The sequence below is a fragment of the Pterocles gutturalis genome, unplaced genomic scaffold, assembly GCF_000699245.1.
Source record: "Pterocles gutturalis isolate BGI_N339 unplaced genomic scaffold, ASM69924v1 scaffold3996, whole genome shotgun sequence".
In the NCBI taxonomy this organism is placed as follows: Eukaryota; Metazoa; Chordata; class Aves; order Pterocliformes; family Pteroclidae; genus Pterocles; species Pterocles gutturalis.
This window is the reverse complement of record NW_010102756.1, coordinates 507-17358: the sequence shown is the minus strand read 5'-3', so window position 1 is coordinate 17358 and position 16852 is coordinate 507. Positions and strand designations below refer to the sequence as shown.

General features: G+C 41.4%; 2 protein-coding genes across 2 annotated transcripts in view; one reads left to right on the top strand and one right to left on the bottom strand.

Annotated features, from left to right (window-relative positions):
• Positions 1–394: 394 nt before the first annotated feature.
• Positions 395–5390, top strand: LXN (latexin; the record flags this gene model as incomplete). The annotated part of the gene is made up of 5 exons (XM_010086399.1): positions 395–457; positions 1024–1198; positions 1807–1943; positions 4010–4072; positions 5295–5390. Coding segments are annotated over 5 exons (534 nt in total), but the record flags the coding sequence as incomplete, so codon positions are not given.
• A 242-nt stretch (positions 5391–5632) lies between these two features.
• The window catches only part of GFM1 (G elongation factor, mitochondrial 1), a gene marked incomplete at its 5' end in the record, with an annotated part of 11511 nt that continues 291 nt past the window's right edge, over positions 5633–16852 (bottom strand). Inside the window, 11 exons of the mRNA XM_010086398.1 lie at positions 5633–5719; positions 6524–6661; positions 7073–7129; positions 7759–7860; positions 8547–8684; positions 9684–9768; positions 10195–10349; positions 14198–14348; positions 14928–15044; positions 15745–15949; positions 16171–16303. Of these exons, the coding sequence (XP_010084700.1) occupies positions 5633–5719; positions 6524–6661; positions 7073–7129; positions 7759–7860; positions 8547–8684; positions 9684–9768; positions 10195–10349; positions 14198–14348; positions 14928–15044; positions 15745–15949; positions 16171–16303 (1368 nt within the window). The remainder of the gene's footprint in view (positions 5720–6523; positions 6662–7072; positions 7130–7758; positions 7861–8546; positions 8685–9683; positions 9769–10194; positions 10350–14197; positions 14349–14927; positions 15045–15744; positions 15950–16170; positions 16304–16852) is intronic.

The window sequence follows — 16852 nt, the reverse complement described above, 5'->3', positions numbered from 1 at the left end:
ATTACTGTAGATACCCCAAAAATATAGAACATGATGCAGTTCATAATAAAGTGGAAAACGGACTTAATATCAGGAACCCAATTAAGACTCTTCCCTTAGTATTTGACCAAGCAGTGCATTATTACACATAGTCATACAGGGAGCCCACATCTGACCATTAGGTAGTATACAAGTCTAGAAATGGACGAGGAGTACTAACCAGATGCCACACCAGATGCATATTAAATGAGCAACCTTGGCAGGAGGAAATAAAAGAGTATCCGAGCTCTGTATGGGTACTGCAGAGAACGGCACTGCTGCTGCAGCGTGTTTCACAATAACTTGAATCTTTTCCACAATGCAAAATAATTCAACATTTTACAAAATAAATGTTCTTAATATTTGCCTTATTTAGGACATCGATGATTTAGGGCATAAGTACCATCTGGAACTGGTGTTAGAAGATGTCCTTGACAAAGTGAGTTCAGATTTATATAATTAATACAGTTGGCATTATTGGCATGTAATACAAATCCAACACTTTATGCTGCTGTTCCTAGCTGAGGCCAGTGGACACAGCAGTTAATACTACTTCAGATATTTCAGATTTTTCTATACTGCAAATCAGGGTGAGGGGGGTGGCTTAACTTTACCAAAAGGGAATCCCCATTTTTTACACCATAAAAGCCCCTAACAGCTGGTACCTACCACTATGATGCAATAAAACATTTGAGCGATGGCAGGGACATTTCGGTGTCGTTCAACTTCAAATTGAAGTTATATGAACCCATTACTCCACCTGAATAGCAGGAGTGACATTCTGCACCACAAACCTTGCCCCTTCTATCACTGCAGAAAGCAAGCTGCCCTTATAGGACAGCCACTATGAGTGAAACCTTGTCTTAAAACAATCACAAATCCCTACGGGCCAGGCTCATAAAAACCAGCAAATACATAAAGAAAAGAATATGGTAGAAGTGCAAATTACCAATATTATACATGTATTTAATTAAATATTAATACCCATAATTAACTCTGTAACAGGACAGTACTGTTAACTGCACTGCTGAGGTTCTTTATCATCTGGGCAACAAAAACATTGCTCCAGATGTGCAATTCACAATTGAAGGAGAACTTAAGAACACAGACGAAGCAGATAACATATTCTACAGTCGAATCAAGAGCCTGGAAAAAGAGCTTGTGGCAGAAAACATACCAGGTACAAAGAAGGGGTCTGGGCAAGAAGGAAGTTTTTGAGACAACGTCTGAGAGCAAACCTGAGCCCAACTGGTGGTGGTCCACAATCCATATGGGAGCCCCCATTACACAAGCCAGGGCCAAGGGGGTCAGGCCATTAGCCCTCCTCTGAACACATGCTGCTTCCCTTCCCCTTATTCAGGGTGGTGTGTCAATCACAACACTCCTGAATTTATTGCTCACTGCTGAAATCCAGAACCAACATGATTTGCATATGATTGCTCTCGGAAACCACTTGCTGCCATTACCTCTCCCTTAACGAGCGCCCTGCTCACTCGCTGTGGCTGTTCTCTGTGTGGTACATCAGACACCCCGACTGTAGTACTAGGGTCTGCTCTTACTTTAGAGCAACCCCTGAAGACCTTATATATTAAGAGAAAGAAGTGGGAGGAAAATAGACTCAGTGGTGGTGTAGCTGCTATTCCAAGATTATATGGAAGGTCCCTGACACAGCAAGGAACGTACGCCAGTGACTTTAGCACCAAACCCCACTGTTAGGTGATAAGGTTCTGTTCATAGCTGCTGCTCCATGAATCTTGCTTAACGTATATTGTTTGTTTTGTTTGCCAGACAGCCATGGCAACGTGCCCCCAGAAATGGAGCCCATCCACCTGCTAGCATGGGTCGCCTCTGGCTACGTCATATGGCAGAACTCAACTGAAAACACCAAGTTACAACTTGGCCAAATTAAACATGTGAAGCAAATGGTAAGTTACCATCAATGGCCTGCAAAAAAAATAGTATTTAAAGAGCTGAGCACTTTAAGTAGAGTACAGCTGTACTGGAGTACAGCTAAACCTAAATTCTTAAGCAAGAAATCTCAATTGTGTCTGAACCTCTTGGTCCAGTTCGTTTTTAAGCCCGTGCTTGCTTTTGTTCCACCTACCCCTTTCCTCTAGCAAATCATCAATGCTTGTTTATTTAGATCACTCCTTCTCTTCATCAATTTTGCTTATAGAAGCTGTGTCTTCTTGGCAAGAGCAGTTATTCTACACTTATTTGGTTATGAAAATGGACTCTTCCAGCTGGAGGTCATCCGTTGATTACAGTTTTTTATTACTTTCCTGCCTTTCATCTGTAGTGCAGGCCCAGCTGACAGTATTCCTGCATCTGCATAATACGCATTAGAATACTGTCCTTTATCTCTCCATCTACACCACGATCCGGCAATCAGTCATGGTAATACCGCTCGACACCTCAGTGATAGCCACATCTAGACAAATCGCAATGGGCTGCACCTCAAATTCAATAAAACACAATCTCCATTGCTTTTGTTTGCAGTACTGCAGTCTCCATCCATTTGCTAGTGCACCTCAAAATGCTAATCAAGAAAGAAAATACCAATGTAATTCCATTCACACTATTAGCTTTTTTACTTTGTTCTTCCCAAAGCTACTTTTACTAGTTTTTAATTTGGGGGATTGGATGGGGAGAGAAAAACTAAAATCATTTTTCAATTGAGACATTCATATTGCAGAAGTGCTCTCTAAATTTTTTTAGATGACCCGGTTAACAGCAACACATCAGGGATAGCTTTCTACCTGATCTGAAAATTCAGTCAATTGGAGCAATGCTCTTAGACTTATATTAGTGTAATGAGCATCAATTTATAAGAAAATGAACTCAGGAAGACATGTCACAGGGCAGAAAGGGAACAGAATACTTCAGGACAAAGTATTTCCTATTTTCACTTATTTCTGCATGGTTACAAGTGTTGTGTTTATCTTCAGGTCCTGCAGCCTTCTTGCCTGGAACAGGTTTAACTGATAAAGCAAGTTGCTTTCAGAAAAGTTATTATCAGAGCAAAGGTTTTGGTTTTGTTTTTAAATTAATAGAATTCTGTAGATTGTCCCAGTTCTCTTCTGTTCTGTTTGGAGAAAATATACTGTGATTTACGAATAACTCCTAAAGGGATGGTCAACTTTAAATTCAAGGAATTTAGTATGTAAGCTAGAGTAAAGAAGCAGGACTTCGTATTTAGAAAACCAGGAGTCTTCAGAACAGACTTTCAGAGCCCAAATATTTGGCCACTCAGAACAGCCAGTGAATTTCCATGAAGTTGTGGGTATGAAGGAAAGGCAGAAACTCATTCTGAGAGCACGGTTTGTTAACGTTTTGCTCCCTCTGATGGCTATCTGAAAGCAATTCACAAATGCTGCAGGGCTGCACATGAGCAACATTTTAAAACCCTCTTTAACAAACCAGATGAATTTAAGGATGAGGCAGACGGAAGACTATTAAACTAAACCAGTTGTCATCTCCTGAGTAATTTTGTTCCTTTTCTTTTCCCTGAAGAACAGACACATACAGAGTAGGTTCCGAAGGCCAGTGGATATTCTGTCACACAATCACTGTAACCTGTTATCTAACCACTGTAAGGCCTCTGGAATGTGTTGCAAGTCTTATCCTACTGGCAATTTTATTTAGGATTATTTGGGTTAAACTGACACCTTGTAGAATCAGGTGTTCCCTTCCCAAATGAGATGCTGAAGTTTTGATATATCTCGCTTCTTTAAGGGATTAAGAATTAGCACTGTTTTAAGCTTCATATTCAGTCTCTCAAACGCAATTTTGGAGTTCACAGAACTACAAAACAGTACCTGTTTGTTTTGTTATAGTGACTAAGCTCCATCTGCTTTATTTGTTAACACGAACTGCCAGTTTCATCTGAAATATAGTGGAGAATTTTTATGATGACCAAAGAGAACTGACTCACTGCTTTTAACGCGGGGGGGAGGCCCCACATTCAGCCCTTTCCATCTTGTCTCTCCAGAAAAGAAGTGATGAATATCTTGAATTTGACTACCTGATTCTACTTCATGACATGGTGTCCCAGGTAAAGTCTTACTTCTAAAAAGCCTTTTTTTTTTTTTTAAGACTGCCAACCGTGTAACCTCCAACTCAGCCACGCAGATGGTGGGGTGTTCACAGATCTGAGGCCGGCAGGTCATTTAGCAACCAGGGTGAGGTTGTGGCAATGACCACCCATCTGCCTCAGGATTACTGGCTTCTGCCCCTATGCAGGCAGGAAACAACAGGTCTCTAACTTGTTTACAGTAATTTTCATCTATTTCTGCTGCCTCAGGATTACTGGCTTCTGCCCCTATGCAGGCAGGAAACAACAGGTCTCTAACTTGTTTCAGGAGACAGTAATTTTCAGCTATTTCTGGGCCTTCTTGGGAATGGCAGAGGTTCAATACTCTGGTCATTCACAGCTCTCTCCTCTTGGGAGATGCTATTGCCAAACTGGACAGGGATAAAGGGAAGAAGCAGCTGCCAGCATCCTGGACTGTGTAACCGCCTTCCAGCTGGAGCTGCAGAGTGCCTCTGGGCTAGAGGACAGCAGTGATGGACCAGTACACAGACGTACTGTCTACCCCAGTAGCTCACACAAGAAAGCAGCAGAAACTTTGGTTCCCAGAACAGTATTTACATTGTGTGCTATTCCCCATCATAATTTTGCAATCTGCAGAAGTGTTTTCATAAGAAAAATGCAAAAAATTTGAAAGAGAAGCTCTCAATTGTGTGGCCTCCTGTAATAAATCATCCACTGATAATCAGAGATCTCACTCCCACTTCTAACTCCACTGCTTCCTACCCCACTGTGCTCTCAGTTAAGTGGGGGCACCTATTGTGGTCTTAGTTCCTAAATTTTTTTATGAAGAAAATTTCCTGATAAGTCATAGCTAATTTCAGAACAAAGGTTCTTCCTTCTGCTCTGTTTGGTGAAGGGCGAGTGTCCCAAAATACTAACAGCACTAACAGTTAAGAGGGGTAATCTAACACAGGCATGCTTGAGCTGCAGAACTTGCCTATAGAAGAGGTAAATGCAGTTCCAGCAGCATGGAGCACACACAGGCTGCAAAAAGCTTGCAGGAGAACTTCAAATACTTGGACAGCTCAGCAGGACTGTGTTATGCTTACCCTGCACTGCTACTGGAGCTTGATCAACTACTTGTAAACAGCCCAGGTCTGCCTGTATTACAGCAGTCGATTCCTGGGCAGTATTGTGCAAAGAAATTACATTCTCACTTTCTAGTTTTATTTTCTACCCACAGGAGATTATTCCCTGGCACATGACAGTTCTCTGGCACCCACAGCGTGGTGTTCAAGTAACACAGGACAGTCGTCAGCCAAAGCTTGCATCAAAATAACAGACCACCTGGTGTGGCAACAGAAGAAGCTCAAATGCTACAAAATAAGCACTTGAAGAGGGGGCAAATACGGTGATGAGTGTGGATGTGCAATCAAGGTATGAAGAAAAAAGTAATTCCTCAATGACACTTTTCCTGTACATTGTGCTTTGATCTGATAATCCAAAAAGCACTTTCACTGCTACGTAATCAAATTCTGCATCAAAATAAAATTTAAAAACTTCTGTTACCAGAAAGAGTACTTACGGCACAGGTGTGGCGACGTTCTCCCTAAAGGCAACTTTTGGCTTTCCCATGGTGCAAGGGCAACCATACTCTCTTTCCATTCGCTGCAGAAAAAAAAAAAAGAAAGCAGAATGAAATACAGAATTGTTCTCTTGGAACAATATATTAGAAATTATTTTTTTTACAGGTTTTTCTCCAGTTTTTTGGTTTGGGGTTGGATTGATTTTTGGGGACTTGGTACGTTTTTTTTTTAACGTTACAAATTATTCACCGTCATTCTGCAGTCATCCTTGTTTAGGGGCTATAGTTTTAGATACAAGAAAAGGGAACAGTATTAATTATTCTAGTGAAGTTTAAGTCTTCCAAGACAAAAACTATCTTTCGTCATTCTGTCAACACTTCAGATACATCTATTGTGTTAGACTAAAATCAACTTGAAAGAAACAAATAAATCACTGTAAGTATTTCCTCCTGCCTGTGTCATCTCTTGTTACGGAATAACACATTTAGAAACACGGAAACATAATATTTCTCTCTCCTGTAGGAAATAGAAGCCTTCAAAATAGAACCACTGGACAGAAACGATCTTCAAAAGTTGACTAAGAAGTTAAGCTCTTCCCTAAGCAGCTAATACTGTTCACACTAAAGATACGGTGCTTTCTGCTAGGAAGATCTCAAAACTGTCACATGATAACCCTGATTTACACAAAAGCAAGTGGAATTGTGCACCTCCAAACATCTTGTAAACTTGATGTTCGCTCAGGCGCACAATTACAAAATGAGGTGTAAAGGCTGGCATCAGTCAGCCCAGCTGCAGGTAGATTTTGGTCTCAGACAGAAAGGAAAGAGAATGCTTGGTTGGAAAAACAATCAAAAGCAGAGTCTGTGGAATCTGCTCTCCGAGTTACCTGTGCATAGATTTCCAAGTGCAGTTCCCCCATTCCAGAAACAATGGTCTCTTTGCTCTCATCATCAAAATGGACTCGAAAAGTGGGATCTTCCCTTGTAAAGCGGCTCAGGCCTTTTGAAAATTTATCAAAGTCATTCTGAAAAACAATTAACACACGCAAGAAAACATTTAACTCAATATCCAGAACCCACACAACAATAAAGGCCTCACATTTTCCTATCCACTGCTTAGCACTTCTACTCTCACGAGGTTATTTTCTGAAACACAGTGATACATTTATAACTGCATTTATCCCTCCAATTACTTCAAGTCCTCCTTTACCCAGGTCAAAGACATGCATCTTCTTTATGGCTGAGTGATACCACCTAACGCAACCACATGCTGAGTTATCTGAATGATATCTTCTCAAGCACTTGGGATAGAACATTTTAAAACACTCCTCATTTTAATCGGTGGTTCCATGTTTAACTGCTAACCTGCCTAAAGTGGTAAAAGCAGCAAAGGAAAGGTAATTCAGTCTGAAAAAGGCAGATTCATAGGCTCCTACCTTGTTGGAAGGCTTCATAGCTACTGAAATGACAGGATCAGGGATGTGAATGGATTCCTGCAACGACCATAAAGGAAGAGATCATACAATCGAGTTCTGCTACACCTTTTTTCTCCAGAAAAGTTTCTTCACAAGAACCCAGGGTTACAAACAGGGATGACTGTTTTACTTATCTATCATGTATTTAATGTCATAGCTTAACAAACTGATGTAACTCTCCTGCAGATTACTACAAGGCTCTAACGTAACACATGCTGTTACTGCCAACCACAGGATTTCCAACACTGCTTCCTAGATGCGAGTTGATCTCTGGATTTCACACTAGTTAGAAGACTCTGCTTCCCAGCAGATTCTGTAAATGTACATATAACTAAAACTGATGTATTTAAATACATACACAAATACGTAGCTTCATATTTTGGGGTAACAGCATCCGCTTCTAATAACCCAGAACAGTTTGCTAACACTCAAGTAATATATTTGATGTCAAGCATGGCAAACAGGTGTGTATCTCTCTTGCACATACTGCACTTCCATATATTCAGGCTTCTTGAGGTATAACAAATAATCACAAAAAAATATTTGTGGTTGGATATGCATCAAAATATATTTAAACTGAATGATTTTACAACAAAATCCTGGTAAATTCCAATGCACGAGGCACACGGATGACAAGGTGTACTCACCATGGAAATGTCAGTACTAGTTTTATCAGTGAACGTATCCCCACTAGCACAATCGATTCCAAATAATGCACAGATGTCTCCTGCATAAACTTCATTAACATCCTGAAGAAAGAAGAGTTTACTATTTAGATAACACTGAAAGATATCTTACAAACTACACCTGGTTTTAAGAAGATATATAAATACTGTGTTGAAAAGCTTGAGGTTAAGCTCCTTTGAAAATCCCAGCTTTGATAACGTGCTCTGTAAATCTCTTTATTCAAAGCACAAAAAGGAGCCCTCAGCTTGGATGCTAACTTGTGCTATTTTAAGGATGTGAAGCAAGCAACGTACTTTGTTTCAGGCAGTCCTGAACCAGCTGCAGAGTTCAGGAATCTGACACAGGGAAGGGTAGTATTTGCAGCAGTTTGATAATCAATGTTTAGTGTAAGAATTGTATTCAATAACCACATGGAAGAAAACTTTGTGTATTTTGCCAATCCTATTACCCCTCTCCCAGAAGTATGGAATATGGAGATGATACCACAGCTGGCTTTCTTTAGCCATCACCTCAAAGACATTTTATAATGCTGCTCAGGCAAAGATTCTGCCACTTCAGTGGAAATAATACAACCAAGATCATTCCAGTTTCTTGTAGAGCTCTGTTAAGTGCTACAGGAAAGTAGGAATTAACAACAAAAGCAGAAATTTGACATGCCACATCATTCAGAAATAATTCAAAAGTGAGCAGCTTGTTTAGTAAGAGTGGTTTGAAAGGCAACGGGGTGGACTGTGCCTCTCACACTCACCTCCATGTTGTCTGAATGCATACGGACAAGTCTTTGTACCCGCACTCTCTTCCCAGTCCTGGTGTTATAGATATAATCAGATTTCTTCAGCATCCCCTGATAAACTCGAATATAGGTTAATTGCCCAAAACGGCCAGCCTGGAATCAAAATTCATTCGAAATCAGATATAATCATTCTGGGAGTCAAGACCACTACTATTCAAAGCATCATCTGCACTGACCGACTAAATGTTTCTGTTTTGAACTTACACACTAGATGTGTAAACGAAATGGTTTTTTAAGGTAGTCTCAGCTTTCACTTGGCTCTGGAACGGAACTTGGCAGCTCCTGGCAGTTTCCTTTACTTCGCCAATTTTACCACTCCCACACCTTCCCAGCAGAGGCACACATTAACTAGCAACTTGGCTAGTCACTTTCTGTATGAAATCTGAACTGCTACTCTCTAGGTAGCAAATAACTTTTTTTGATTAAAACTCTGTACTTTTTCCTCTCCAACTGTCTCATGTTCCATTGTGTTCAACCTCAGACCAACCCAGGATTTTTCTCTGAAAGTATCTGAAGCCCATAAGCCCCGCAAATTTTCAGGTTCTAACTAAGAAAATAATGAAGTACTTGAGGCACATAATCTATTTCAAAACTTGCAAATTGGCAATGTTTGATACATTTGTAATTTTATGGTTGAAACCAGTTTTTTAAAAGAAGTCACATTTAAATTGAGTGTAAACATAAACTGATTTTAAAATCTGATCCACATAAGTTTTGGTATTATTACCATCTGCATGGACTCGCTTTGTTTTCTACTCAAATTGCAAATAATGAATCCTTCGGGGCTAACACAAGGTGAGTACAACCCAGATAGGTAATGTTCTGGGCATCCATCCTCTAGAAACTTCTTGTTTAGCTTTACCAGATACACAGTGACCAAGTAAAATAGCCATCACGAGTGCAAATGGATACACTGAAAATACAAAGCTTTAAATAGGTGCTTTTCCCCCAAAACGAAAGGCATTTCCCAGGCATCAATGACAAGCCACCAAGACCTCAGTGCAAGCAGGACTGGTGTACATCAGGAACTCTTGCAGGAAATGCCCTGCTTCTCTGCTGCTTTTGCTGCATTAGAAAAGAGAAACAGCTTACCTCCAGTTTAAAAGCGAGGCCTATAAAGGGCTGGGAATTGTCTCGAGCAGAGTTCAATAGGAACTTGGTTGTGTCCTCAGAATCCCTTAAAAACAGGGATGAAGAGAGAGTTCATGTTAAGATTCAAAAATGGCAGCCTTCTCCGAACGTGAGCACAACCTCAGAAAGTCCCAAGGGCATTCAGTTTATAAAGGAGACTTAGAAGATGCTCTGCTGTTGGCCCAGTTTTAAGGGTAGCCATTAATTTCTAAAGAACTGTTTCATATAACTATTCATCTCAGATAATAAGTTTTAAAATTTAACATTTAATGTGTGTTAAAAATACCAGTACAAACAGTAACCCTCAAATGAGAGATGAGCTTTGTTTTGGAAGTTTGCACACAATGATGATGGCATTATTTAATAGAAATGGTAAACAATCATGTATTTTGTTAAGAATGTTTCCTGCTACATATTGCACTGCTTTGAAGCCTGATTCCAAGAGCATTTGTCTGCTCATGAATATACTTACCCCCGGTTAAGAATAGCATAGTTCTCAACCTCGGAAGGATTGGGGAGGTACTCCAGGACAGCATCCAGCAGCGGCTGTACTCCTTTGTTCTTTAAAGCACTGCCCACCAGCACTGGGGTGAAGGACTTCTTCAGTGTTGCTCTTCTGATTGCAAGCTGGAAAATATGAATTGTGAGATCTTTTCCTCTCATCTTAATTCAACTTAAAAATGAAAATGCCTAAGATAAATATAATTATAACCCCAAAATACTCAGAAAAAGTTCTTGATTCTTTGCTGGTAAAAGTCATGATTCTTAATTTCTGTTCCAGATGTGCCATTCCCCCTACGCAGTTATGTTGGGAAACAACACACTCTTGAATTTGTGGAAGTAAGATGAGATGTTTCACTATCTTTAAACTAAGGACAACTCTTCTGAAAGAGGAAGTTAGGTAAGGAAGGGATATTTGGGCACGTGCCATGCTCAATGAATCATCACTTTTGATGAAGAAGGTTTTAAAAGCACAACAGAAGAACCTACTCACATTCACCTACAGACCTGCTGAAGTTGCACCAATGGTCCTGGGAATCTTTCCAGGATGTCCTAGCAAACTGAGCGAGATAAACCAACTGTATGGTAACCTCACACTTATTCAGTGCCTTTCAGCCAAACACCACACCACGCATGCAAAGCATAACTGAGCACCAACAGCTTCCGTAACAGTGCTCGGAGCCGTCTTCCATAAAGGTGGACAGAAGATATTTGCCCCCGGAGCCGTCTTCCATAAAGGTGGACAGAAGCTATTTGCCCCCCTCCCCACTCCCCAATCAATTATCGCAGCCAAGATTGCCACCTTGGTGTCCTCTCTCCCTGCCACTAGAGGATGCCATCTCCCTACGCTTCCCAAGGTCCTCGCTCCAACCAAGAGCAGCTCCTGTCTTCTTTGATGAGCTCAAAGAAATGAATTCTCCTTCATAGCCAAGCCAGTTAACCACATCGTCTACTCTGAGAGTTATTTAGAGCACAGACGGTTAACCTGTCTTCATAATTAACAGAGAGAACAGTGGCTCCTTAAATTTGTTGATGTAATGACTTCACAAAAATTATACAAGGAAAAAATCCTACATCAGCAATTCTGCTCATCATGGCTGTTCTTATACAGCAGAGCGCTGGAAATAGGGCTGTGCTGATGCCTGGTGTTTTCATTCAGCCACATGTTTCCAAATGAAGCAACAAGACTGCAATTTATCCTCATCAACAATGACCTTGGGGAAAAAAGTAATTTTATTTTCACATAAAGATTATTGTCACTGAGCGCCCCACTGAGTACCTGGGGCACACCAGTGCCTTGAGTGCAGTGTTACGGACAGCAGCAAATTAGGTGATGTTGAAGCAGCTGATCTTCAGCAAACATCATATGCTACGACTGTCACAGCCAGGAGTGACACTGAGCATCATTTCCACAAAAAGATATTTTCAGTGGAAACTTGGCTGCTGGCCACTGAAAGAAAATCCATCTTCAGGGACATATTAGTACAAATTAACCTGCATCTGCAATACTATAGCCATTAGAGCTGTAATTAATTGGCTTTCAGAAGTGGGAAGCAGAGGCATGCTGAATAGACAAATTTATCTTGGTAACAGATTTCCCTCCCAGCAGGAGCTATCAAAAATAGCTTCCCGCTAAAAATCTCTCACCTTTGACAGCAACACAATGTATTTATTCACATCAGTACCATTCCTTCTGCTAGGTGAAGGACAAATTCTTACAGGTCTCTAAAATTGCTAATTTCTGTATTTACCGAAGCAAGAAGGGCTGCTTTGTAACAGGAATAGCTCAGGCTTCATAAAATAATATTTAATTACTGGAATAACTAAATGCCTGGTTATCAGTAACAGATACACTTGCTCAGTATTTTTTAAAAAAAAAAACCCTTGTGCTTTTGTCTCGAGCCAAGCTGGGATATACAGATTCCTACATACTCTTCCCAGAGACTTTAATCACCAGTAAATCACCCATAGAGCAAAAATGATTTTTTAAGAAACCCCTCTGAACCCAAAGTCTGTAACAAAGTTAAAAGCGATCAAAATTTAGCAGTCACAAAGATTCAAATAAATAAACCTTAAGGGAACTGACAACGCCCACCGGCTTTGGGGGACTGCCAGTCCTCTGTATCCCAACAGAGCGGGCAACTTCCAGGAAAGCAAGCACTGCAAACCCCAACAGGGAAAGGACGGCTGCACAGAGGGAAACGGGCACTGCGAACCGGCCAGATACTTTGAAGAGGATTTAAATATCAAAGCTATGTTTAAAGCAGCAACCTCAGTGATCACATCTGACTCAAACTCAGCTGGCCTAGCAGGCTCCACTCGGAGGAACAGCTCCTGCTGATCACATTTATGTCTCAGTTCCACTTGTCTTCTTCAGCTACCAACCGAAGCACCCACCTGCAGGCAAAGGGAAGCAAAAGGAGATAGGAAGTGCTGTGTCAGCAGGCTCCAGGCCCCGGGGAGACTTCGTGCGACCTCACTGTTCAAAGACAAGCTGTTCTAGCTCCAACAGCAGCTCTTTGGAAAAAGCAGTCTGCCTGCAAGCCTTCTCCCACCGCATCAGGCTTTCAGACCTCACTTTATTTAATCTCATCAAGCAACAGGTCTCCTGGAGCACTGGAAGATGACTGCGCAAGTTAACTTCCAACCACAGCAAACAGCAGGATGCATCACACAAATCCTTGCACTGAGTGTGCAGTAAGGACCAAAACCAACCCTGTTGAGATCAGGCCTGCAAAGTGTACAGCCCTCAGCGTGGTTCCCTTACACCGCCGCCTGCCAAGACACAAAGCCCAGCAGATCGCTGCGGGTCAACAGCTACACATCCTCGTCTAGAGTTACATACCTACCCCGTGGGGCCGTGCAGTAAACGCAAAGCAGCTTAGCACTTCTCTAAGGGTGAGTGTCCTCAGATCACCTTTACGCTCACGGCACAGCAGAAGCAGGTCCACGTGCGGCGCAGGCTCTCCAACCCTCACATGACGACAGCCAAGCTTTTGCACCTGTCCTGGCTAAAGCTGACACCACAGTAACTCCAGAGGCATCCTTAGTCAACTGCAAGCCTTAAAGAAGGGACAGCCATCCCACGGAACAATCCACTACAGTACGTGGAGATTAAGTCCAACATAAAACAGTCTAAAGGAAGGAATTCATGTTAGTCTGCTGTCCAGCCTCCACAGAACTGCAAAAGCAGATCCCATCATGGAGTGAACAGTGGCAGGACTTGCACAAACTGTACAACTGCAGCTGATCTTCCTAGGCCTCCCGACCACCTTTTATTATGTGAACAAGCGCTTAAAGGACCCGCGATACCGAAAAGTCACAAGAACAAATAATTTTCAGTGTACAGCCATCCAACTACTTCTGTGAGTATCCTTTTATCTTGGCATGTTTGCCATTTGATATCTGAAGTATTTAATATATCATGCACCAATTTTTCCCCCTCTCTCAAGAAATGCAATTACTTTAAAAAAAAAAAAAAAACAAAAAAACACAACCTGTATTTTGACCTGGATTCTATTCCTCTGGAATTTCCAAGTCAAGTCATTCCAGTTCCCTTCTAGCGTACTGCTCTTTTCACTTCAGATGTAACCCGTGCAAATATAAAACAAAGCAGGATTTCCTAGTCACAAAGACGACTTACAGCATCTCAACAACTGACCTGCTGTGGGACATGATGCCAGTCATAGCCACCAAGCTGTAACACGGCAAGGCAACAGAATGACAAAAGTGACAAGGTGTACCTTTGAGCCATTTGCTGGTCCCTAAAGGGCACACACAAGCTCAGACTTTCCAATGCAAATAAAAACCAAATTTTGAATGGGCCCTCAACAAGGAGTGAAGGGGGAGGTGACACTCACACCAGAGAACTCAAGCAAATTTCTTCAAGAGATTTTTTGTTGGGGGAAGGAGGAGGATAGGGACACAAAAGAGTGAGATAATGGTGCTACAGGAGGAACTACCACAATAGTTACCTTTAACTCAGCAGCTGTGGGAATCTTTTCTTCCAAAAACAGCTCCCCAAGTTGATCATCCGAGTTAGCAACACATTCAATCAATTCCCGACGTCTCTCTGCAGCCTCAGCTCTAAACTCCGCTGGAATTTCATCATACCGAAGAGTCTCGCTACACATACATAAATAACATCATCACTCTAAATGAACACTACGTGAATCAACCTTTCAATCACTAATCATTGTGATGACCAGCCTGACCAAGAAGAATCCACCATTGACATAGATATTGAAAAAATCACGTTAAGAATCTCAATGCGTTATCTTTGATGCTTTAGCAGGAGCGGGTTTTTTCCCACTCATGGCAGGAGTTTGCAAGGATGCAGGATAACCTGTTCAACAGCCTCACCCACATCTTATCTTCATCCCCATAAACTGGTGCCAAACATACACCATCAGTTCCCGTTATGAAGCAAGTCTCCTATTGCTCAGGGTGGCAAGTGTGGCCACCACCCCTCCACACCACTGCTGTTAGCAAACCATGCTGCAGCTACCCATCGCTAAACCTGACCCTGCAGAATCATTGTGCTGTCAATCAGAGAGCTGAAGGGTGACACTGCAGCCCTAGCACAAGCCATGTCCGTAACTTTCCAAAGAGCAGGCTTTTTCACCTCTGAAGGGAAGTTACAGGTAGCATTACTCCTACAAAGAGGGGCTCCAGCTTAAGAAATATGCAAGTTGCAAAACTTACCCAAGCGCACCATCAAAATAGACAGCTCTTTCTTCAATAAGATCTATAACTCCTTTAAAGTTTCCCTCCAGCCCCATTGGAATCTGAACAAAAGCTGCATTGTGCTTTAACTTGGATCTGAAAAAGTGAGCAAATACAAACTAGATCAAGAAAAAAGTCATTTCTATATATGTGCTCCAGATGGTCTTTGGACAACATCCCATTCCCACAAAATCATTATCTTTTGTTCTTTGCACAGTGCCAAAAATCTACCAATGCTGATGAAAAAATGCCCAGTTGCATTGTAACCTGAGTGACTGCCAGATCTATATCCCAACAGATACGGTGAGCAACATCCATGGGAAAGAGAGCAGTGCAAACTGGTTTCTGATTAATTATTTGATGATGGGAGTTGCTTCTCCCTTAATGCATATTCATGCATGTATCTCACAGATTAAATTGGGCACAGAAAGACCACAGGTAGGAAGCAAGCAGGACTTCTGGTATTTGAACTAGAAACTGTTCAACCCTGTGTCTTCTCCCTGGGAAATGAAAAGGCTGTTTTCAAAGTGGCTCTAAATAATAGTTCCATCATCAAAATAAATACCAAAACCCCAACTCTCAGTCACTGCAAGGCTGGGCTGACACTAACATTTGTTTTTCTTGAGAAAATAGAGACTCTTTATAGGTCAGATTAAGATTTAACCACAAATCAGGTATTATCCTCCAAAACTGTGACTACAGACCCCCCAAGAGAATGTTTTTCAATATTCTTGGTATTAATCTGCTATGTGAATGGTTCAGAATTATTTCACAAATAATTTTGCATGATAAATACCTCAATTGTTGTACTGCTCTGGTTGGACTAGAGCCCAATCTGTCCAGTTTATTGATGAATGTTAAAAATGGCACATTGTAACGCTTCATTTGCCTGTTCACAGTTATTGTCTGGCACTGAACTCCTCCAACAGCACAGAGAACCAGAATAGCTCCATCAAGAACTCTCAAAGATCTCTCCACTTCAATTGTGAAGTCCACATGTCCTGAACAACAGAGAAAACCCCATTATTCAGAGATGATAAAAGGAAACAAGGAATTGCCTTTTCATAGCTGCAGAAAACAGCAAAAGCCAACAGAATGAGCCTCCAGCTACACAGAAAGCTGTATTAGGTGAACTTGAGTGACTAACGAACACAAAGATGGCACCGCACTCTTTGGACTCACAAAGGAACAGCAATCATAACACATTCAGAACTGTCGTTACCTGGCGTATCTATGATGTTGATGTTGGTGTCTTTCCACATGGTGTACGTTGCTGCAGACTGAATTGTGATTCCACGCTGTCGCTCTAGCTCCATTGAATCCATGACAGCTCCAACGCCATCCTTGCCTTTCACCTGAGGAAAAAAAGAAAAAAAAAAAAGAAGAAAAAAAAATTACTTCAAGGGAGTTTACTAAGAATTTTACATGTGCAGGAGTGATGCTTTATATACTGTGCGTCATCTTTCATGCACTGAGGAACAGCAGACATGGCAGAACCATCTAGAATTCCTGAACTACAAACAAGTTTAATTTTTTTTGCAGCAGCACCACCTGCAACTTCAATGTATTTTGCTGTCCTGAGGATCATTCCTAAAAAACGTTATCAGAAACGTGTGTCTTCTCTGTTTTTCCCAGTCATCTTCGACTACGTCAAAAGAAACATATCTCTTCCATTGTCTATTTACCACAAAGATGATAAGGGAGAAGTCTTGAAATATGATTTGAAGTATTCTGAAAGAGACAGAATGCTGCAGTGAAGGAGAGATTACTTTCTATCCCCTTGCTTTCCACTTCTTTTTAAAGGAGTATGGGGGAAAACAGCAGATTTTCAGGATTCCTTCTCCAGCATGGCCAGAGAAGCCTCACGGGGCCCACCAAGCACAGTTCCTACACCCTACAGACGG